The following is a 24727-nucleotide window of genomic DNA, read 5'->3' on the forward strand; positions in this document are numbered from 1 at the left end:
ACACCTGTAATGTCACAAATGGGAGGCAGAGGCAGGAGAATCATGGTGACTATGGAGCCACTTAGTTTTACATCGTTGAGTCCTAGGTTATCAAGGACCATACAACAAAAGCCCTATCACAAACGAACGAAAAGGTGCTGGCTATGGGGGAGCGCAGTAAGAGTGTTGACTGCAAGCACCGGGAGTGGAGTTCAAGTCTCTGACACTCGAGTAGAAAGCTGGGTGTGGCTGCAGGAGTGCCTGTAGCCTTGGCATCAACATCGAAGGCACAGGAGGATCTCTGGGGCTTGCTGGCTGTCAGCCTCCTAGCTCCAGGTTCAGAGAGACCCTGCATCAAGAGAACAAGGTAGAGAGTGATAGAGCAGGCTATCCAAAATCATCCTCTGGCCGACACACATACCACACCACACCACACCACACCACACCCACACACCCACACCCACACAGACCATGCCACATATATACTTTTCCCAGACATATACAGATGCTACAGATACACTATAACACACACACACACACACACACACACACACACACACACACACACACCCAGAGAGCATGCCACATACACACTCACACAACACCACACACACACACAACATGCCACATACATACTCACACAACACACACACACCACACACACACACACACACACACACACACACACACACACACACACTGAACATGCACATACACTCACACACCAAGTAAAGTTTCTGAGTTTAGAAATGAAAACTTAAAAGGGACGAAGATGTAGTTCAGCTGTAGGCAGAGTGCTTGCCTAGCACGAACAAAGAAAGCACTGTGCTCTCACTCCAGCAATACATAATAGCACATATCTACAATCCAGCTCTCTAGTGCTGGCAAATCAGAAGTTCAAGGTCATCCCCAGCTACACAGCACGTTTGAAACCAGCCACACAGGTGCAGGAGACTGTTTCAAATAACAGTGACAACATTACCACATAACTGGGAGAAAAGATTTCACTGAAATTAAAGCAAACAGAATAGAAGTTACAATCTTATACTAAATGTAATTCACTTTTATGTTAATATATGTCCTACTCTGTTTTGGTCCTGCTGAGAGTTTTGTTTTTTAAAAACTGTGTATGCAGGGCTGGAGAGATGGCTCGCAGTTAAGAGCACTGACTGCTCTTCCAGAGGTCCTGAGTTCAATTCCCAGCAACCACATGGTGGCTCACAACCATCTGTAATGGGATCTGATGCCTTCTTCTGGTGTGTCTGAAGACAGCTACGGTGTACTCATATACATTAAATAAATAAATTCTTTTTAAATGTGTATGCATGGCATGGAATGAGGAGTGAGGTCAGAGGACAACCTGTAGGAGTCCCACCATGTGGATCGCCAGGATGGAGCTCAGGTGGTCATGCTTGGTGGTAGGCCTGGCCTTCTCACTGGCACTATTAGATTTAATTTTAGGCGACTTGTAAGGGAAAAGAAAGGATTTTAGCTATAAGGTGCCAGTCTGGGTGTAAAAGCTGAGAAACTGCACTTGGTACTGTACAATGAGGGAACGAAGTCTCAAGGGCTGGCTCCAGTACAGAAACGGATCCAGTGCACACCTTAAATCCCAGCACCTGGGAGGCAGAGTCTGGCGGATCTCTGCATTTGAGGCCAGCCTGATCGACACAGAGAATTCCAGAACAGCCAGGGCTACCCAGAGAAAGCCTGTCTCAAACAAATGAAAAGGGAGGGAGGGAGGGAGGGAGGGAGGGAGGAAGCAAGCAAGGAAGGAAGGAAGCATGGAAGGGAGGAAACAAGGAAGGAAGAGACCCAAAAGATTCTGTTGACATACAATTCTAGAACGGTTCTAGAACCGAGCCAAAGGGATCATCATCATAAGAAAGGAAACTGGCCAATTCCACAGCTGCCTCCCTCACCTGGAAGCCCTTGCTTGAGAGACGTTCTCATGGGAAACATAACCAAGAGGGGAAGCAGAGACTTTGCGGCTGACAGTGCCGTGTTGCTGGAGGGAAGCCTGGCCACGGCACTGCACTCGAGGCTGTATGAGGCCATCATCAAGGAAGACTGCGACACAATCAGGACACTGCTCAGAAACCACCCTGTCAACCAGCCCCTGACCCTCCTGGCCAGCTCCACCGGCTACAGATTCCTAAGCCAGGTACTTCCCACTCAGTCACATCGAAGGAACAATGGAGCGGGAGCAGTGGCACATCTTTTTAATCCCGGCACTTGGGAGGCCTTCACAAAACATAGGGCTCAGCACACCATCACCCAGATCCAGTATACCCTAGCCTTCAACTCCTCCCACTCACCACACACAGATGAATGGATGGCTGGAACACATCTTGTGTGGATGGAAGAAGATTGACATCTTACTCTCAGAATACACCACAGCAGAGAAGCCATGTAGATTTTCAGTTTGTTTGTTTGTTTGTTTGTTTGAAGCTGGGTCTTACTCTATAATCCAGGCTGGCCTCGAACTCACCATGTTCCCCAAGCTGGCCTAAAGCATGCCGCAGTCCTTCCGTCTCTACCTCCCCAGTGTTGTCACAGGTATGAGCCACCAAAGCTGGCTATTACTGCTTTTGTAATTAGCTTCCTCCTTTCTCTTTTCCATAAAACCGAAAGCAGCCCCCTCCGCTGTCTCACTTGCTGTCATCTTGCAGACGTGGTCTATTTTAAGAACGAGTATGATCAGCTCTGCTAATCATAGAACACAGGCCGCAGTATCTGGGAAACCTTGGAAACCCACGTTTTGCAGCTGATAAAGGCTTTGGCGAGACATAAAAAAAATGTAACATGTGCTTGTTATTCAACTTGTGGGTTAATTTAAAGACTAAATGATTTCAAATTGATTTGCTGCTGATTTTATAGCCAGAGAAGGCCTTGTACTCCAACTGTCCTCACCCCCCAGAGGCTAGGATCATTTACAGGTGTGTACCAACATGCCCAGCTCTGGAACATAGAGTGTATCATTTAAATTCACCAGTTATGGGTCATTTGAGCACAAGAAGAAAAGCTTTAGCCAGGAAAGGTGGCACACACCTCAGGAGGCAGAGGCAGGTGGATCTCTGTGAGTTCCAGGCCCAGTCTACATAGGGAAACTTTCTCCAAAAAGCGAAACAAAAACAAACAAACAAAACACAACATCTCAATGCATGAAGTGAAGCCAAAGCCAGACCAATGCTAAAGTCCTCAGACGGTGGACCAGTGCGCCAGGCTGAGTAGCACTTAGTGACCAGGTTTGTAATGCACTGTGGTTTCCCTGCAGCAGACACAGCCTATCTTTCCCATCCATCTGGCTGCTGAATACCGAAAGCCACAAAGTCTGCTTTGCTTGTTACAACACGGTGCTGACCCAGAAGTAAGGTAAGTTACCTCAGCAAGCGGTGAGCCTCAGTGAGGAGGGGTGTGTGTGTGTGTGTGTGTGTGTGTGTGTGTGTGTGTGTGTGTGTGTGTGTGTATGTGTGTGTGTGTGATTCAGATGATACGTGTCCCATTCTGCATACAGATCATGAAACTTACTTTACTGACAAGGGGAGAGACTGAAGAACTAGGACTAATATGAGAATGGCACCAGCCAGCTAAAGAACTCACAAAGTAACAGCTCAGCTGTAGAAAGCACAGTGAGTCAGGCTACGGCACTCAGGAAACCTGACAACATGGGGGCCGGGGGGATGGATACCAAATAGTAGGCTTTCTTATTTATTACCCTCCGATTAGCTTCAATGAAGAGTTCGTCTTGCTCACACTCTCACGGCTGATTTTATACTACCAGAAAAATCCACCGAGCCAACCTAGGCTTGAGCCTCTTCTGGTACCACGGGCTCCAGCTGGGCCAGTCCTCTCCATGGCTGCCTGTCTCAGCCGGAGCTCCCAACTCACCCCATCATTTAGGGGCTCCTCAAAGACAGTTCCTGCCCTAGAAATGCACGTGGTCCCTGGGCGAGCGAGCTGCACCTCTCCAGAACACCCCCACATTCAGCACTCATTAAGCCCTTTTTCCTGCCTGCTTTCCATCCCAGAGTGTAAGTGAGACGTGCTGCTGCTTCTCCAAACACCAGCCTTAGGTCCTCACACAGCTAAGTCTGCGTGAACTGAAAAGCAGCTTCTAATGCCAAGGAAGCAGTCACATTCTCATGATAAGCTCTCCCCGTTCTCTGGCATGATGAAGACATTTTGGAGGCAATCCTGAGATGGGGGCCAACTCGTTCCATTGGGGGGGGGGCAGGGCTTGAGGAGGAGCAGGCTTGAGAGAAATGCGGGTGTCCAGACTCGAGTCCTGCAACTCCCCTCCTACACTTGTAAGTGAACACATGAGGGAGAGACAAAGCCAGGAAACAGAGAGAAGGGGAGTTCCGGCTTTCAGTATTCACCTCTAGGATAGTCCTAGCTCATACCAAAGTCCTACCTTTCTGCTGAATTCCCAGTGAACCAGTGCACAGCCATCAAAATGCTGGGTACAGAGACAACCGAGAGATAACCTCTAAGGGGCCCAAGTCCCGGAAGGAGCAACCAAACTTAAATAGGCTTCCCTAAGAACCTAGGCTCCACTCAGCAGGTACCTAAAAAACCCTAAGACACAGCAACACAGATCGCCAGTACTTCTCTAACCAGTAAAACGCCTGCCGTCCAAACCTTCTCCAGCAGGATATAAAACCTGAGTGTGGGAGTCCATGGTTTATGACCAAGGGCTGGGGAGTGGGGCACACATGGATAGATGGAGTTCACTTGCTAGCCAGTTTCAGTCAGTCAAGACAGAGTCTCAAACATAAGGTGGAGAGCACCCAAGAGATAGTTGTCATGGATCTCAGGTCTCTAGAAAGTGCACAGTTCATCTGTACCTGAGTATAAGACTTCAACCTGTACTCCTCCTAGAGAGAGAGAGAGAGAGAGAGAGAGACAGACAGACAGACAGACAGACAGACAGACAGACACAGGAACTAGCCGGTGTTACCTGCCATCAGGGTTGTCTTCCTAAACATTAATTCTTCACCGTCCCTCAGTGAGGTGCACCCAGCTTAATATGTGGTAAATCTCCTCCAGGGACGCCCAAGGCCTCACTACTCTTCACCTGATGTTGCTGAACTGGCCAGTCACCTCTACCACCTGGACCAAACCCAGCACTCGGATCCAAAAGATCCTGACGGACATTCAGAACAACGCTGTCTTGTGCCTGCGCATTTTGTGTGACCACGGAGCTCAGGTCAATGCCCGGGTAGACAACAGCAACAAGCATTCGCCTCTCCACCTGGCAATAACGTACGGGACCTATCCAGTTCTCTCCTTTTTGGCTCAAAACGGTGCCCAGGTCAATGCTATTAATGAGTCCAGCATGACGCCCCTCCACATGGCTGCAGACATACTGAACAAAAACATGATTGAGACGCTCATTGCCTGTGGGGCCAATGTGAACTGTGCCATCTCGTCCACAGGGAACACAGCTCTGAAGCTGGCAGTGTGTACCGCGTCGAGCAAAGCCGGCCGACTGCTGGCAGCGGGGGTGGGCTGCATCCGTCTGCTGCTCAACCATGGAGCCCAGGTCAACGCCCAGGACCACGAGGGCCAGACAGCTCTGCATGAGGCATGCTTTGGAGGCAGAGAAGTGATCATCAACCTCTTGCTGGAATTTGAGGCAAACGTGAACATTTTAACCAGAAATGGGGAGTCTCCCATTTACATGTACCTTCAGCGCAGTTCCAACATCAGAGATGTAACGCTTCTGGCCAGGCTGCTCTACCGCACTTACCCCTTAAGACTGAGCAATAAGCAAGGGGCTCTACCGGCAGGAATCATGCTGCCGGAATTCCACCTCTTAAGGGAAACCCTCATAAAGTTATCAAAAAAACCTTTGACCCTAGAGGCCATCTGTAAGAGAAACATCAGGAATGTTTATGGGGAGAAGTACAAATTCCAACTCAAGAAGCTGCTCCCTGCGAAGCTCTGGAACTCCATATATGGCATTTACGACTTCACCTACCTGTTGAAATGAGAGCCCATGTCCTCGGCGCCAGAGAACCTCAGCGACTCATCTATTTTTCCTGGCTAGACAGGTGCCAAAGACACTTGGACTTCACTGTACACTGCAATGCACGCACACACTACTGCTCCTTAATCCCTCCAGAAAATTAAAGTGACTTGCACATAAACTCTCGTGGTCTTCGAAAGTTTCATTTAGATACCTTTCTCATGAGTTAATTCTGGCCTGAAAAGTGCTAGCCAAAAAAGAAAATGCATTTTACCTTTCCTTGATGGTCTTTTAGGAATTACGACTAAAATAGTCCCAGAGGAGTTTGTTTGTTTGTTTTGTGGGTGGTTTATTTTGGTTTGGTGAGATAAGATCTCACTGTGTAGGGTTGGGGATTTAGCTCAGTGGTAGAGCGCTTGCCTAGCAAGCACAAGGCCCTGGGTTCGGTCCCCAGCTCAAAAAAAAAAAAGAAAAGGAAAAAAAAAAAAAAAAAAAAAAAGATCTCACTGTGTAGTCCAGGCTAACCTCAAGTTAATTGATCCTCTTGTGTGCTGGGTTTGTATTTTCATTTTGCTTCGCTTTGGGGGATTTGGGAGTTTTAGTTTAGGTCCTTGAGACACGACTCACTACACAGCCTTGAGGAGCTCTGGACTTGCTCTATAGACCAGGCTGGCCTGGAACTCACAGAGATCCACCTGCCTCTGCTTCCCCAGTGCCAGAATTAAAAACCAGCATCACCACTGCTAAGCCTTTTTTTTTTTTTAGGTTAAAAAAAAACAACCAAACACTAAACAACCAAACCAAAAGCTCATTTCCTGGAAACATATTTTAACCAATGAGATGGGACCACATCTGCCAACACGAGTGCATTTACCATGACCATTTACACTAGGAAGCAGTAGAGTTATACCTTACTATACTCATCCTTTAAGACAATGTTCAAATGACCCCATCACTGCTTTTAAATTCAATCCAAGGGCTTTTTGTAAAGTAATGGGGGAAAGGTTGCTTTATGAGTATGTGTGTGCATGCGCACACGTGTGTACATGAGAGTGTATTTATGCATACAGAGGCCAAAAGTTGACAATGGGCACCTTCCTCAATCGATCTGTGGCTGACGGCCAGGGAGCCCCAAGAACCCTCCTGTCTGCTTCCCCAGCACTGACATCATGGCCAGGCACCTGCTCCAGACTTTAGGTAGGTTCTAGAGACACAAACTCAAGTCCTCATGCTTGCACCACAAACACTTTACCGACTGAACCATCCTCCCAACCAGTTCTGGACCTTTGGGATAACAAGTTACACAACAGCAATGACAACATCCTAGAGATGAATGAAAGCATGTCACCTCACTGTACTCCATGAGTCCCACTGCTCTGCTCGCAGGTCTAGCGGTCTGCTTACCTTCAGATCTCTGTGGACGATGCCCATGTTATGTATATAAAAGACACCTTCCACCAGTTCTTGAAAAATCTTTGTTGCAACACTGGCCATAACATAGGGACCTGGAATTTTAAAAACAAACAGTTTCACATCCCTATTTCTTGGAACTCATTAAATGACATTAACATCTAAATGGTAAAAGTTCTCAACAAATTAACCTTTGTCACTTAAACAGTCAAACACTCCAGAATGGACTAAAACATGGAACTAAGGAGAAAGGATCTTTCCCTGGCAAAGATAAACATCTCAGACTGAAACCCAACACTGACACTGTGTCCAAAATGGTACCTCTAAGCTCAGCCAGACACACTGTATGGACAGCTTTCTAAGCAATGACCAGGCACTACTGACTAAATTACAGCTGTAGTCCTCTTTGACTCTTAGCATGCTGGAGTCTACAGCTAATCCACTGTCCTAGCCACACTGGATTAAGACGTTATTACCAAGGGGGCTGGGAGGGAGATGTTTCCCAAGGCAGAAGCTTCTGTCATTTGTCGTCTGGGCCAGCAATGGCTGATTAATGAACAGAGTAAAACATAGGAGGAAAGAAGAGTCTTAACGCTTAGAACTTAACTTAGTGGTTTTTAAGGGTTTAAGACACATCCAGCCTGAGGCTTGTTGACTTCATGAGATCAGGATAGTTATGAATGCAGCCTAACCTACTTGTAGAAATCAATGCCATGATACAATGTAAGAGATTTGAGCCAGGAGAGCTGGCCCCACTTCTGGGAGACCAGCCCTGTACCTTGCTTGGGCAGCACAGCAGAGTTGGCCCTGGCGGTAGGGGCCAGGGTGAGCAGGTCCCAGGGTGTGAGATTCCAGGGTGTGAGTGTGGAAAAGCTGGCCCAGCCACTCGCCGGCTATGAGGTAGCATGGGTAAAGAGGTGATGCCTCACCCCTTGCCGCCAGCAGCAGTCAGCAGTGTCGAGAGCTGGCCCTGCACCTTGACCGGGCAGCACAGAGGTGGCTCTGGTGTGGGTACAGATGAGCTGGCCTGGAGGACATGAGAGCTGAAGAGCTAATCCTGCCCCTTTCTAGCTGCAGCACTGGGTGAGCTACCCCAAGCAGTGCAGGAGAGCTGGTGGGCTGATCAACCCAGCTACCACCAGGGCCAGATCCAGGGCTTTGAGTTGGCCCACCCCAACATCGACCTCATCTATGACCTGCTGGAGCTTGTGAAAGGGCCAGTCCTGCAGATCCGAAGCTGTAGGATCTTCGTGACACAGGGCAACAACAGGATATCCGAGAGGAGGCCCTGTGAGGATCTAGTATTGATAGTGCAACAGAAGCTGGAGGCCTTGAACCAGACCAATGACTCATTAAAACAGACATTTTCAAATAAAGATGTGTGGACTTATACTTATACTGTGGGATACACTGTGACACACTACAATTTCCACAAGATGTTGTTTATACTTTTTGTTTGTTTGTTTGTTTTTTTTTTTTTTGTGGTAGAAGTTGCAAGGATAGAGGGTGGATACAAAGAGATGGGGAGATGAGTGGGATTGGGGTGCATGATGTGAAACAAAGAATCAATGAAAAATTTAAAAAATAAATAAAAATTGAGCCAGGCAAGATGGTACAAGCCTTTGATCCCAGGAGTTGGAGAAATAGAGACAGCTGGATCTCTGAGTTTGAGGCCAGCCTAGTCTCAGCTAAGGCTGTTAATAGAGAAAGTCTGTCTTGAAAAACCAAAAAAAGGCTGGAGAGATGGCTCAGTCGTTAAGAACACTGACTACTCTTCCAGAGGTCCTGAGTTCAATTCCCAGCAACCACATGGTGGCTCACAACCACCTGTAATTGGAATCTGATGCCCTCTTCTGGTGTGTCTGAAGACAGCTACAGTGTGCTCGTATACATGAAATAAAAAAACAAAAAACAAACAAACAAACAAAAAACCAGTTTGGATGTCCTGTATTAAAACTTCTTAAATATGGACATTCCCTCACAAATTCAGTAACAATAACAGTAGGGTGGATGTGGGTTTTAACTCTTAAAATTTTACTTATGTGTATATATATGTGTGTGTATACATGTGTCACAAGCAAGTGTGAAGGTCAGAGATCAATGTGTGGAGTCAGTTTCCTCCTCCTACTAGGTGAGCCCAAGGGATCCAGCTCGGATTGTCAGGCTGAGAGGACAGACACTTTTATACCCAGTGAAGCAGCTCACCATTGCTGCAGACAGTCTCCTACTGTAGCCTGGAACTCAACCTGAAACCTCCTACCTCAACCTCTGCAGTCCTGGGACTTGACGGGATGAACCGCCAACCATCCTGGCTACAGTGAGTTTAACAACAAGGCCAGGCATGTTGGTATTTGCCTGCAATCCCAACGATCACTCCTAGGGTTCCTCTGGCTTCTGGCGTTTTTTCAGCTTTTTCTTGCATTTCTCCAGAGATGCTGTTTACAAAGCACTTGTCAGGTGGTACTTTAGACCCAGAGACAGCACGGCTCTGGAACTCACTGGCCAGCCACCCTAGCCAAAGCAGTAAGGCATACAGTCTCAAACTAAGGCGGGGAATGACAACCCTCTAAAATCAACCTCTGCTCTCCACACATATGCAAATGAGCACATACCACACGATGTGTACATTTCACACACGTATGCACCAGAAATTTCAATCCAAAATCAGTGATTTAGATTCTATCATGTTACTATTCAAAACCCGTCTTAGTTTCTTTTCCCACTGCCATCATAAAGGAACTCAAGGGAGAAAGGCTCACCTCAGCTCACCGCTCAAGGTTCTATGTGGGCTCTCATCACAGGAGTACTAACATGGCAGGAGTTGGAACCCATGGGCTACATACCTCCACTCTGAGGGTAATGAATGGACATTATCACTCAGCTCCCGTTCTCCCTTTCATACAGTCCAGGATCCCAGCCCAGGGAATGGTGCCTCCCACAGTGGGCAGGTCTTCCCACCTCAATTATCTAATCAACATAATCCTCTACAGGCATCCCCAGAGGCTAACCTAACCTATATAATCTCTCCCTGGTGTATCTGCAGAGATCCAGGTGACCCTAGGTCCTGTCAAGCTGAGAACTAACACCAACCAGCACAAATACCAACCAACCCGTTATCACAGATAAACTACCAACGCACAGTCGCTTTTGAAAACTTCATGGATGGTACTCACAAGCAGCTTCATCCACGCACTCCCGGCTCCGCTTGTTCCTCTCAGCTATCCAGTCCCACAGGGAGAGCTCACACAGCTGCATCTGGATGTGCAGCATCAGGTGGTACCGCGCCTAGAGGACACGCAGCATGTTCCCATCTGCCCGTCTCACAGTCTTCATTCGACAACTCGAGCTCACACACCACCACTAACGGCTGCCTGAAGTCTCCCAAAGGAGACTACTGCAGAGACAGATCGCGGTGTGGCCTAAGGCTGCAGATGTGCTCCCTTGGTAAAGGACTTGCTCAGCGGGCAGGAATCCTTTCCTAAAATCCCCAGTCCCACACACACCTAGCTGGGTACCTGCCTGTAATCCTGGCATTCTCAGGAGGTGGGAAGAAAAGGATCACAAGTTCAAGGTGACCCATCAGAACACAGCAAATCCAAGGGCAGGTGGCCTGGTAAGACACGTCCTAAACAACCTATGTCCTAGCACAGGGACCCCAGACCCGAATCAGAAGCTTTTGAATGTGGCCCGAGGAAGTGATTGAAACGTATTGGGGGGTGTCTGGTCACAGTGTAAATAACTGATACCTGTCTTGGGGGTTTTCCTTATAATGCTAGAACGGAACCTTGCAAGTGCTCTATCACAAAACTCCATTAAGATAAACGTTACAGAATGGCTGCATGGTATTCTACAACTGCCAGTATTCTCCAAAGTGCAGCTATGTGAGCTGAGGTGGTGGTGAATGAGAATGGGTCTGGGAAAGCGTTACCTCTGTCTGCCCCAGCAGGTTCAAATTGTCTTCAGAAGACTCCTCCGTGGAGGTAAAATTCCCTTCCACGTCTGAGCTATGCCCCAGCGGCAGCTGGTGCTTGACAACTGGTCTGAGAGACGACTTGTTGAAGCCATCTTCTTGGAGCTCAATGGACGATTCGCTTTCACTGCTGCTCCTGATCACTAAGTTGGCCCTGTAGCTCACCAAGTTGTTATTCTCATTCTTAACATCAGATTCCACAAAAGGGTTTTCTTTTTCTGGGGTGAGTTCAGCAAAGATAATGGACGAACTGCTTTCATTATCTTTAACACCACCTTGATTTCTAGAAGTAAAAAACAATAACACAAAAGTGACGACGGTAAATGACACGAGTGTCTGAACTGCTCTTTCAAGCCTGGGTGAGGCTTGCAAGCATCTCAGTTAAGTAGCATAGACAAGTCTTTTTGGCACAAGCCGGCAACCTCAGCACCCCAGCGTCAACTGGGAGGCGAAGGCAGGAAGTTCCTCAGCTACATATCAAGTCCTAGGCAAGCCTGGGCTACATGAGACACTGTCTTAAATTTCAAAAAGAGTATCAAATCTGTCTAGCATTAACTGAAATTTAGAATATTGACAGAGGGCCAAAAATCTCTAATCCTAAGACCCAGGAAGCTAAGGCAGGAGAACTGTCAAAATGAAGCTAGCCTGGGCTACAAATTAAGTTAAAGACCAGTCTGAGCTGCATAGCAAGACCCTGTACTGAGTAAGTCAGTTAGAGTAAATACTAGCAAGTACGACAGCAGAAATTAACTTAGTATTTTGTAAGGAAAATAAGAAAAATGACAAAAGGATAGGAAAAGAAACAAGCAGCAGGAGAGCCCACCACACTCCTCCCCAGTTCCTGGCACCAAAAGACAAAAGCAAGTCCCTGCTGGTGACAGGACACAATGATAACTGTGCACAGGTCACACCAGTCCACATACCTGTCCCCTTCATGCTCCGACAACACTTCAAGAGAGGGCAGTTGGATGGGAACTCTGTCTGTAAACAGAAATAAACACAGACGTCTGCAGGCAGCCATGACTTTCAATGCACAGTCAGAGTCAGAGCTGAAATATACAGACAGACCAAGGACGCTGCACATCGAAAGGGACATGGCAGGCCTACGTCTAAGCGATGGGGACACTCCAGGAACTGCACCAGGATCACCGAGGGCTCCAGAGACCTGACAGTCAACACGGGGTGTGCGGGACCTCATGACTCAGCCTCAGCCCTGCTCAGCTGGAGCGATGGCTCTGCACTTAAGAGCATTGCTGGCCCCACAGAGGACTTGGGTTCAGTTCCCAGCCTCACAGGAGGCAGCTTACACCTGCAACTCCAGGTCCTGAACATCTGAAGCCCTCTGTGGACTTCCATGGGATCTTTAGAGTAAGGAAATTTATGTTCTAATAAACTTGATTAAACTGAAATTTGAATTTCATATTTTTTTTTTCATAAATTACTCTTCTATGGATTTTCTCTATTTGTGTGTATGTCTATGTGGTAAATTTCAGCTTTAAAAATGAAAAATCTGGGGCTAGGGCTACAGCACGGCAGGGGACACGTATAAGGTTCTGCATTCAATCCCCGGCACTAACAAAAAACAAAACAAAAACTTCAAAGAAATGAAGGCTGTGTACAAATACATGCTTGTAATCTCAGCCCTTAGGAGGCTGAGACGAGATGTGTGCACATCCCACTTGAAGGCCAACTTGAGCTAATTAATTTTGAGATTAATCTGGCCTTGGCAATAGTCCTTATCTGAAAGCTTTTTTAAAAAAATAAAAAAGCCAGTAAAACCAGAAGCATTCTCAGCTTGTGTATACAAGGGCAGGACAGATTTGGCTGGGGTAGAAGTTTATTAGACACTCTTGTGTAGTCTGAATGCATACAGAGGTAAGTGGAGACAAAGTACTTCAGATTTGGGACTCTTCCCCCTCATTCCCTGTAGAAGGTATGTTCAGAACACCAGAGGCCTCCCCAGTCCTTAAATCCAAACAATTGTGTGCTTTTATGAGGCTCTAAACATTTTGGATATGACAACATTTCAGATTCTCTTTTGAGAATCTCTTTTCAGATTATTAGACTAGGGGTGATTGACTTGTGTCAATCAAACAAAAACTATTTCCCTTAGCCAGGCATGATGGCTCACTCCAGTAACCCTAGCACTCTAGAGGAACAGACAGAAGAACTGCAGCAAGATTGAGGCCAGCAGATAAAGATCAGCGGGGCAGCCAGGACATCTCCGGGACTCTAAGGGCACCAACAAGCCAGAGACACACTCCCTCCCACATGCAGAAACTATGTAGACACATAGTAAGTAAGGTAGGCACACACCTTTAATCCCAGAACTCAGGAAGCAGAAGCAGGTGGACCTCTGAGTTCAAGACCAGCTGGGTCTGCATAGTGAGAGACGCTGTCTCAGAAACAACTGCTCCCGGAAGTAAAGAAATGAAATGAAGAGCACCTTACCTTGTGGCTGAAGCACGTGAACGTGCTCTATCCATGCAGTGTGGTAGCCAACGATATTGGGGTGCTGCAGGCCTGCCAGAACCTTCACTTCCCGTAGCACCTACCACAAAAAATGATACAAATGCTTTCACTGGCAAGTTGTTCTAATACTACTCACCCTGGAAGTATAACCCTTCTCAATGGGGAATCGGAACCCCACAGAAAAGAGGAAAGTCCCTGTGAAAGACAAAGTCAAGCGTTTGCTGTGGTTGTTATCCTTGAGACAGGAACTCACTGTGCAACCCTGGCTGTCCTAGACCTCGGTATGTACACCAGGTTGACTTTGAACTCACAGAGATCCTCCTGTCTCTGCCTCTCAAGTGCTGGATTAAAGGGGTGCACCTTCATGCCCAGGCAAATGGCAATTGTTCCAGCCACTCCACACTTACTGTTCTGCAAGTTCCCTTGATTCCTGTACCCCTCCCCACCAGGAGTGAGGCCCACACTGTCACCCTCCCATTGTCTTAAGACCTTTGTCTGCTTTCCCTCACTCTCCTCCGCATTCCCAGCCTCCCAGGAGTGGTTTTTGTTTGTTCTGATAGTGTCTCACAAAGCAGCAGTCCGGCTCAGACTCCTGATTCTCCTGCTCGGCAATCCGAGCACTGGGATGATCGAGGTTGGGATGGATGGTCTTGTCATTGTTATTTAAACAGTCAGAGACACAGGGACTTAGAGGAGAAGGGAATTGACCCAGCACCACACACCATGTCAGTAAGAGACTGGCCCATCCTTTTACCTCACAGGCTGGACAGTGTGATAATCAAGTACTTAAACAATTTCTTACCAGTGCGACAGCTCAGAAGGCTAAGGCACCTTGCTTCCAAGCCTGATGACCTGAACCTAGTCCCTGGAATCCACATGCTACAATGAGAGAACCACAGTTGTTCTCTGATCTTCAACAGACACTGCGGGCACACATGCTCGCAGACATGTGCACAGCCTGTGCTATGACTTCAGTCCCAGTATTTGGTCTAAGGCTGGCCTGGTCTACATTGTGAAATATAATCCCCAAAATAATATAGTATATAAAATAAAATAGAAAAATCACGACTTTAAAGAAAATTACATGAAATAAAAATGTAGCTTTCATGTTTTCTGTATTTATTGATAACCTACTACTTAGCAATTATGTACATATAAATATAGATCTTTTAAAAAATCAACACAAATCAACACAGTTGGCTGTATCCCTTGCAACTCCCTCCTGTGCTGCCTCCTGCACTATGGTAGAACCTAGAGCCTTCCACAAGCACACACATTCTGCAGGGCCTTGTGCTTCCTAGGCAAGCGCTCTACCACTGAGCTAAATCCCCAACCCCTTCCTCTCACTTTTTGACAGAGTCTAAGTTGCCAGCCTTGAACTCACTCTGAAGCCTTAATGGGCCCTGAATTTTCAATTCTCCAGCTTCACCCTGAGAAGTGGGATCACACACCTGACTCACCACGTACACCCCCCTCATGTGATCATCCTACCTCACCCTCCCCGGGAACTTAAGACTACTGGTACAGAGTGAGCCCAGCTCAAATCATATTATCTTTTTTCGGTGAAGGTGGCTTTTGTGATGGGCTCTGATATAACCCAGTCTAGCCTGCAATCTACACCAGAGACAGACCTTGAGCTGATCCTCCTACTACAGGGCTCTAGCAGGCCCAGGTTCGGCAGCCATGGCCCTGGCATGCCCTGCCCTTCCTCATTCTTTCTCCCTCATAAACCACAGAATGCACACATCCTTAAAGCTAGTCGCCAGGGTCTGTTCCCTTATTTGAACACTTTCTCATGCCAGACTCATTCCCCAGGCTGACTACCAAGGTCAGCAATCAACAGCCCCCTTTGGATCACCTAATTAACATGCCCAATCAGAACACACCATCACATGCCAGCCCATTCTAACAGCCCTCCCCTCCCTTCCCCTCACAGATGACACCTGCAAGGTCCTGTGCTGCTGTTTCCTGCCTGAGTCAGAGGACAGCCACCTTAACTCCTCTTCCCTGCTTCATAAAAGGTCTCTGTGAAAATAGGTGTTTGGGCGTGGTCTATGCTTAATCTGGGGTCTGGGAGGGAGCTCCCCACTGTGTGGGCTCCCTTCATTGATACCCTGACTCAGAATGGCCAGTAACCCCCAATGTTTTTTCACAAGTTACAGTTCTCCTGATGCCTGATTCCTTCATCCAACAGAGGCTGACTGGTAAGTCCTCCACTCTTGCTGTCTTAAACAGTCCTCAGGTTACTGGGTAACAGCCATCAAATGTCTGGTGCCTCCCACTCTGTTCTGTGAGACTGGGGAGAATACACCCCACTGCAACCTTCATTGGTTAGAGTGGACTCCCTAGGCATACGCCATCCAGTCTGGTTTGGTAAGGGCTTCCCCCTGCATGTTTGGTGGCTACACTGCTAGAATCCAGTGTCTGCTCTTAATTGTCTAGAAACCTAGTAGACAGGCTCTGGATTCTTTCTCAGACACACTGGGGTTCCTTTCTTGTTGATGGAGTCTGGGTGACAATGCTCTCCCTCTCAAAGATTTTGTTCCCGTCTCTCAACCTTGGCCCAGCACCATCCACCAGTGGTGATGGCTCTGCACCCTCCATTCTGACTGACGCCCCTTTAGGGTGTCCCCTCCAGAATCTCAGTGGGTTCTCAGTGGACCTCTCAGACATCACATGTAAGCTTGTGTATGACAGTATCCAAGTTTAGTCTCTATGTCCACTAGATAATCAATCTAAATGGCCCCCTAACAGCTCTCTGGATCCTAATGTCACTCAGGACCTTTACAACTTTTGTGAGCACACAGGAAAATGAAATGAGACCTTTTATGCCTCTGCTTTTTCCTTTCTCTGCCCCAGGCCCTCCCTAGGTGTCCTCCTTGCTCTTAAGTCCTCGGCCCCTTCCCCTAACTCTTTTGCTCCTGAAACTCCATCCATCCTTTGATCCAGCTGATGAGCACCTCTTACCCTCCTCCTCACCATCAGTCACCTTCCCAACAATCTTCGTCTGCTGCCTCCCCACTCCTCCATCCACCTGGGTCTCTCCAAGGCCACAAAGACTAGCCTCTGTGTCCTCTGCCCTCACTGTTCCTCCCCCACTTCCTCCCCCCTAGGGAGAAATCCATTCCACACCTAGGAAGGCCCCCCACACCCACTCTCCTGATGAACTGTTCTCAGTCCCTGCCTCAATCTTGCCCCTCAGAGAAGTAGCAGGTGTGGAAGGCCATACTCGTGTTTATGGTCCTTTCTCTCTTACTGAACTTGCCAAGGTTGAAAAACATTTGGGTTCTTTTACCTCAGACCCCATCACCTTCATCAAGCAATTCCAATACCTAACCTCATCCTATAGCCTTACCTTCCATGGCTTCCATGACCTTCCATGACCTCTGTAGGATCCTCTCTAATAACCTGCTCCCTGAGGAACACAGACCTGCCTGGGAGAAGGCTCAAGACCATGCAGACCAAATACATTAGGACTACAACTGCAGTGCTGTTTCCTCTTTGGTCTAAGGGAGCGGCCCTTAAACTAATTAACTCTCAAAAGGTCAAGGAGGTAATTCAAGACAAGTCTGAAAATCCCTGGCCCTGTCATTCAAGTCATCACAACTGTGATGACTACAACTAAAACCACACTGCCAACTCTTGGCTGAGGCCTTCCAGCACACTCCTGTTTCTGGGACAGCCCCACAGAGGAGAAGATCAGGTCATAAGAGCCACTAGAACCTTGTTCTAAATGTGGCAAAGGTAATCTCTTAGCCCATACCTGTCCAAATCCTCGAAGGCCTATTCCGCCTTGTCCTAAGGGTCTCTCAACAACACAGCACAGAGCACTGGACTGCTCCTAGGGCACAGGCCCCTGCCTGGGTCATCTAGCCTTCCCACACCTCCCTCGGACCTGCGAGGCCTAGCAGCTGAGGACTGACGGGGCCCAGGCTCTGCTACTGACCTGACTCAACCCACACAGATCACTCTTCCTGTAGCCTAGGGTCTCCATGATCATGTCAGATCGCCTCATCACGTTCTTCCTAGACACTGGGGCCATTTCTTGAGAGAATTCTGGCATCCTAACTCACTCCTCCATCTCAGCCATAGTCAGAGGATGCACATGCTCAGTCCTGCAGACTCCTCCCTAACTTGTTCCTCCAAAGGCTTCTCCTCTCTGCATTCTTGCCTCCTCATACCCTCGTGCTCGTTAGGAGGGATATTCTCTCCAAGAGTGGCATGGATTTGCCTTCTACCATTGCTGCAGCTCCCACGACAACCTAGCGTTGTTTCCTCCTCTTTTCTTCCTTGGCCTCCATTTACACTCTCTCGCTATCCAAAATCCCAAAATCTCTTACCCTCTGCCTCCTTTTTCAGTCAGTTCGCTGTGCGGGACTCCCCCTCACTCACTCAGTCAGTCCACTGTGCGGGACTCCCCCTCACTCACTCAGTCAGTCCGCTGTGCGGGACTCCGCCTCACTCACTCACTCACTCACTCAGTCCGCTGTGCGGGACTCCGCCTCACTCAGTCAGTCAGTCCGCTGTGCGGGACTCCGCCTAACTCAAGTCAGTCCAATGTGCGGGACTCCGCCTAACTCAAGTCAGTTCAATGTGCAGGACTCTGCCTCACTCAGTCAGTCCACTGTGCGGGACTCTGCCTCACCATCTCTTGCTGCACATTATAAACTTCTCTAGACTAAACTCAAAGACCCTTCATCTACACTTCCAAACCCCAACCTCCCTGCCCTTAACCAGCTTCCAAGGCCTCAAACCCCTCATTCAGTCTCTTTATCCACGCCTCTTCACTTTACAACACTCCCACGCTGGCAGTAAAGAATCCTGATGGAACTTTCTCCCTGGCCCAGGACCTATGCTCCATTCGCCATGCCTGTTCACCACACAGACCCTAACCTTTACACCGTCCTATCCTCTATCGCAGGCAACACTGCTTACTTTCCAGTCCCACACCTTAAAGATGTCTTTTCTTCAATACCTCTAGATACTTTTTCCCAAGACCTTTTGCCTTTACTTGGACAGACTCTGACACTCAGTATGACCAACCTGGACTGTCCTTGCCTTTTTGGCCAGGCACTGCTACAGACCTGACCTGCCATCCCCCTTTCTGCTGCAGTGTGTGGGTGACATCCTCCTTCAAAGGCCTTCCCTCCACGGCAGCCTATCTGGCTTTGCCTCACTCCTCAACCTTCTTAGCTCCAGGGGGTTCCAGGTCGCACCTTCCAAAGCTCAAGTCTCCTCTTTCCAAGTCACCTATCTGGATTCTCTCTCAGACCAACTCACACTTTCCCAGTGTGTCCTTGAACACACCCTGTCAAGGCCAACCCCTCACACAGCCATCCACGATGTCTCCCACCAATGCCCTCCTCTACAGCAGTTCCTCTCACAGGTGACGCTCCAGTTACCAGTGCCCAAGCTCCCACTAATAACTGCTGTCCCCAGCCGTACACGCTCCCCTCGGGAAACCAGAAACAGGTTCTCTCAACCTCTCCACCTCAGTCTCAAGAATCTGCTTCAGATGAATTCTCTCAACACAAGCCTCCCCAATAATCCATGTTCCAAAAAGTCTCAATTATAAAACATACCTGGGCATTCCACAGAAGGCTACACTGGTGCAATGAGAATCTTTCAAATTCTGTTCTCCCTAATACAATGGAACCCTGTTTCCTGGTGGCACTTGTCCCCCGATTAGCATTATATCTGAGTTCTACTGGTGCCTCTCTAGAACGTGCCTCACCAGGACTGCCTTCCTGCCTGCTCCAGTTCCTACCTGCTCCAGTGGGTCTAAGTCTGGCTACTGCTTTCACTGGGAAGGAAAGCTATGGCTGGGGGTGCGTTAGGTCATTCTGTCTCCAAGATTTCCAGGCCACATTAAAACTCTTCCTAAACTCCACAGCCCAGTTTCTGGCCTCCCTCCAACAGCTTACCTCTCTGGCCTCAGTCTCCCTTTAAAACTGCAAAGAAAGGGGATAGAAGCTTGTCTGTTCCTCAAGGAAAAGCTGCCATTACACTAAACAAATCAGTAGTACAGGAAGATATTTATAGGCTAACCTGCCTTACTACGACCTGTAAAAGGAACTTCCCTCTAACTCCGGCTCTCTGAGTGTCTCCGGCTCCTCTAAATAGAACTGGCCATTTATAGGACCCTCGCCATCTTGCTTTTCTATTTCTCCCTATTCCTTAACTGCCTTTCTTCTTTCCTAACTAAACAAATCAATAACCAACTTTTAATCGGGTCCTTCTCAGATATGACGGATGTCTTGCCACTGAAGATAACATTGTTTCCTCACCCGGCCCTCGAGCACCTCGTCTGGACATGGGGACAGTTCCTTGAGGGCATCCTGGAGGACTGCTGGCTTCTGCGAACGCCCTTCTACAAGCCAGAAGACTTGTATGAGGCAATCACGGATCTGTGGCTCCAAGGAACCTTCCAGCTCCTCGACCCAGATCTTATCGAGTTCTGTACTTTCCTCTTGAGCTTCCTGCTCTTCTCCCCTCCCCCTCCAGACCCACTACTGATTCCACTGGACTAATGGTCCCTTTCCCTCATCCCTTGTCAGCAGGAAGTGATCAGAGAATGATGCCCACTTACCCAACACCCAACAGCACAATAATAAAACCAAGAGGTGGCAATGACGGGGCTCTAGCAGGCAAACTGCCATGCCCTTCCTCATTCCTTCTCCTTCATAAACCACAGAATACACACATCCTTAAAGCCAGCCATCAGGGTCTGTTCCCTTATTTAAACACTTTCTCATGCCAGACTCATTCCCTAGGGTGACTACCAAGGTCAGCAATCAACAGCCCCCTTTGGAGCACCTAATTAACATGCCCAATCAGAACACACCACCATATGCCAGCCCATTCTTTTTTTTTTTTTTTAAAGATTTATTTATTTATTATGTATAATTACACTGTAGCTGTCTTCAGACGCACCAGAAAAGGGCATCAGATCTCATTACAGATGGTTGTGAGCCACCATGTGGGTGCTGGGATTTGAACTCAGGACCTCTGGAAGAGCAGTCAGTGCTCTTAACCGCTGAGCCATCTCTCCAGCCCCATGCCAGCCCATTCTAACAGCCCTCCCCTCCCTTCCCCTCACAGATGACAACTGCAAGGTCCTATACTGCTGTTTCCTGCCTGAGTCAGAGGACAGCCACCTTAACTCCTCTTCCCTGCTTCATAAAAGGTCTCTGTGAAAATAGGTGTTTGGGCGTGGTCTATGCTTAATCTGGGGTCTGGGAGGGAGCTCCCCACTGTGTGGGGGTGCCCTTCACCTCTCTCCACTTAGCACCACCATGCCAGGGCTGGCTCTAATCATTTTCTGAAACCCTTCCTTCAGGGTTAGGGAGACAGCTTGGACAGTCAAGCGCTCAATTTGCCAAGCATGAAAATTTGAGGTTGATGGCTGGACAAAAGACTAGACAAAAGACAAATCACATCTTGTGATCCTTATATCTGAGTTATAAGGCTGAGCAGGCTGGGATGAGGACCTCGGGCTTCACCGGCCACCCAATCCTGCAGCTCCAGTGTAGAGACAGGCTCTGTCTATAAAACCGAGGTGAACAGTGCCTCAGGAACGTCACCACAAGCATGCAGTGTCTGCATCCTCACACACATAACTCCTCAGCATGTGCACCTGCAGGCGCGCCCACCCAGCGTCATACCTTCATACAATCTGTTTTAGTTGCACTCTTAATCAGGATTTTCTTAATTGCATAATGCTGACCATCTAATTTGTTCCGGACCTAAGGGGTGGAGAAAAGAAAAAAACAGAAGAAAAGAAAAAGTATTAAATTCCATTGAATGCAACTGATGAAAGGAATTCATTTCATGTGAGCTTTGGTAACCCAAACCAACTAGAGATCAAATCAAGGGAAAGCCAGCCCTGGCCTTCTGAACCAGGAGCTTTGCAAACAAAACTGCTTCCAACCCCAGTGGCTCCTGGTCTGAAGAAGAGGAATGCTAGAAAGTTCTATGTATAGCCCCAAACACAGAAACATGATTGTTTTTAGTAACATGATTTTTTTTTCTTTTGAGACCAGGTCTCAAGTACCACAGGCTGGCCTCACACTCACTAGGACGCCAAGGATGACCCTGACCTGTGATCCTCCTGACTCGTGCCACAGGCATACAATCTTATGGTTTGAGTCATGCTGGGGATCGGGCCCAGGACTTAGGGCATCCAGGCAAGAACTCAACCAGCTGAGGCAGAGCTCCAGCAGCACAGCCTCCTGCACAGCACAGCCTCCTGCACAGCACAGCCTCCTGCACAGCACAGCCTCCTGCACAGCACAGCCTCCTGCACAGCCTTTTTACGTTTCAACTTCTAGTTTGAGTTGATTTCCTTTCATTCTGCTGAAAATCTTTAAACTATAGACTGAAAATACTAGGTTAAAAATGTGTTCAATTGTGTTTTTATTAAGTTTGTTCTTTGGTGTTGTCACACTTAAACAAACACAAGTCACTGTCACCTCCCACCCTTATAATCCCCTTTCCTCCCTATAAATCCATCTTCCACATTCAACTCCTTTTACATCACTTGTTCTTTCTTTGTTTTAGACAAGATCTCACCACGCAGTCCTGGCTTGGCTGGAATTTGCTCTGTAGACCAAGCTGGCCTCAGATCTGCCTGACTCTGCCAGCCCGGGACTAGGATTAAAGATGTGTGCTACTGTGCCCACCTTACAACACGTTTAATAACCCTAAACTACAGAATAAAAACTCAAAGTTTCTCGAGCTACTGAAATAATCAACATTACTAATATGGTTAAGAAAAAATTAAAACCTATCAACTGCCTGAAAAGAAAAACATGTGACTTTAGGAATCTCTGGCACGGGGTTGGGATTTAGCTCAGTGGTAGAGCGCTTGCCTAGGAAGCATAAGGCCCTGGGTTGGTCCCCAGCTCAAAAAAGAACCAAAAAAAAAAAAAAAAAAAGGAATCTCTGGGTACTTTCTAATCATAATAATGAAATTACCCTTCTAAACGCACACATTTACAGCATAATAGGTCAAAATAAGCAACCAGGAGAAAACAAAACAAAACCTTGTAAACTCTTCCATATCCGCCTTTTCCTAAGATGGCGAGCTCTTCAAATTCATTTAAGTAGCGTGAAGTTTGTGCTTCGAGAGCTATCTCCCTGGATCTAAAAGTTAAATACAAACAGTCCATCAATATTAAGATGTGACAATCAAAGGCAAGCACTGGTCACCAACCTGCTGAGACACATTTATCAGTAAACTGAAGGTAGGAAGAATCCGCGACAAGCAAATTCCTAATTTCCTATGGGAAGAAAACGGCTCTGTAAATGAAGAACTGTAAGGAACACAGCAAGAGAGTTCATTAGAGTTAGTAGTTAGCATTCCAGCAGAAATCAGCAAGGATGTGCTGTACACAGTAGCAACCAGACAGACGTAATTAGTAAGGAATTAGGTGAGCTTTGCTTTCCCTCTGAGAGACAGGGTCTCAGCAGCCAGACTGACCCTTAGACCCCTGAGCCTGCTGCCACTACCCCCAGGTGTGGCTGCTACAGTTGTGCGCACACTGCCTGCAGGTTTGACTAAACGGATCAGGAAGCTCCGCATGCAGCAAGACTCTGTACCTCAATATGTAACGGGAAGCAAGATGGGGAAAAACAGCTCGTCAACCTCTAGACACCAAGTGCAGTGGCACGCGGATGCATACACAAGTACGCTCAGACACAGAGAGAAAGGCTGATGCCTGCAATCTCAGCGCGCAGAGAGTGGAGACAGGACTGAGAATTTAAGACCAATCCTAGCTACACGGCAGACATGGAAACTACATGAGACCCTGCCTCAGACAGAGCAGGAAGAGGCAAGCATTTAAGAATCTGCACTCAGGGGTTGGGGATTTGGCTCAGTGGTAGAGCGCTTGCCTAGGAAGCGCAAGGCCCTGGGTTCGGTCCCCAGCTCCGGAAAAAAAGAATCAAAAAAAAAAAAAAAGAATCTGCACTCAGTGGGGACCACAAGAAGCAAAGGAACCTTAGAGCAGCTGGGCTGGCATGGCGGCCGGGAAGGCCTGTAATCCAGCCGTCTGGATGGCGGCAGGAAGAGAGCGCTAACTTCCAGGCCAGTCTGGGCTACACAGCAAGACTATGTCTCGAGAAGGGAAGAATACAGGAATGTTTTTTATAAACTCGTTTTCCTTCAACTCTTTGAGCTAGTAAAAAAGCATCAAATACATACCTGATCTTCTGCATGTAAGAATTATCTTGACAAGGATCCTAAAACCAAAATATTGTCTTTAAGAACCACTTGAAACATTTGATGAACAAGGAATCAAATTCAACATCCCACTAACTCAAATGCTCAAATACCTAAAACCAGACCAGCCTAGCATTTTACTTATTTATGGAGCGTTTGTGAAACTGATTTTAGTAAGTGGCAAAACTTGGCCTTAGACTCATAATCCTGCCTTAACCTGCTGGGTACTTGAATTACAAACATAAGCCCTTACCTAAGTATGAAAATAGCTTTCTGTTGTTTGGTTTGGTTTTGGTTTTGATACAGGGTGTTGATGTAGCCTTGGCTTGCCTAGAACTCACCATGTAGATAGACCGAGCTAGTCTCTTAACTTGCAGCTATCCTCTTTGCCTCTGTCTGAGTGCTGGGATTACAGGACTAAACCACATGCCCAAGTAAAGGATGACATTTTAGTATTACTTAATAGTTCATGATATTTCAGAGCTGAGAATTTATCTCATGCAAGGAGCTCCATGAGCGAAAACTGACTCCTCCCACCTCCTCAGCCACCACCCCCTCTGGAGCCCTCTTCCCGCCCACCCTCCCTGCCCTTGATCCTCCCCACCTACTTCCAGCACAGGGTCAGACGTGAACCTGTTAAAATGTTCTTTTTTTATTATTATTATTAATTTTATTTATTATTCTTTCATACAATATATCC

At 47.6% G+C, this 24727-nt stretch overlaps 2 protein-coding genes across 2 annotated transcripts in view; one reads left to right on the plus strand and one right to left on the minus strand.

The window, feature by feature from the left end:
- Window positions 1-24727, minus strand: part of Eif2ak1 (eukaryotic translation initiation factor 2 alpha kinase 1) — a 37443-nt gene that overhangs the window by 5308 nt on the left and 7408 nt on the right. Inside the window, exons 4-11 of the mRNA XM_032887196.1 lie at window positions 24010-24047; window positions 22850-22949; window positions 21470-21550; window positions 13785-13884; window positions 12257-12314; window positions 11292-11616; window positions 10537-10648; window positions 7358-7458 (exon numbers count right to left, since the gene is read on the minus strand). Coding sequence (XP_032743087.1) covers window positions 7358-7458; window positions 10537-10648; window positions 11292-11616; window positions 12257-12314; window positions 13785-13884; window positions 21470-21550; window positions 22850-22949; window positions 24010-24047 — 915 coding nt within the window. The remainder of the gene's footprint in view (window positions 1-7357; window positions 7459-10536; window positions 10649-11291; window positions 11617-12256; window positions 12315-13784; window positions 13885-21469; window positions 21551-22849; window positions 22950-24009; window positions 24048-24727) is intronic.
- Ankrd61 (ankyrin repeat domain 61) lies at window positions 1931-6034 on the plus strand. The gene is given in 3 exon segments (XM_032887170.1): window positions 1931-2143; window positions 3257-3354; window positions 5032-6034. Coding segments are annotated over 3 exon segments (1314 nt in total).

Source organism: Rattus rattus, chromosome 16 (assembly GCF_011064425.1).
Source record: "Rattus rattus isolate New Zealand chromosome 16, Rrattus_CSIRO_v1, whole genome shotgun sequence".
Taxonomy (NCBI): domain Eukaryota; kingdom Metazoa; phylum Chordata; class Mammalia; order Rodentia; family Muridae; genus Rattus; species Rattus rattus.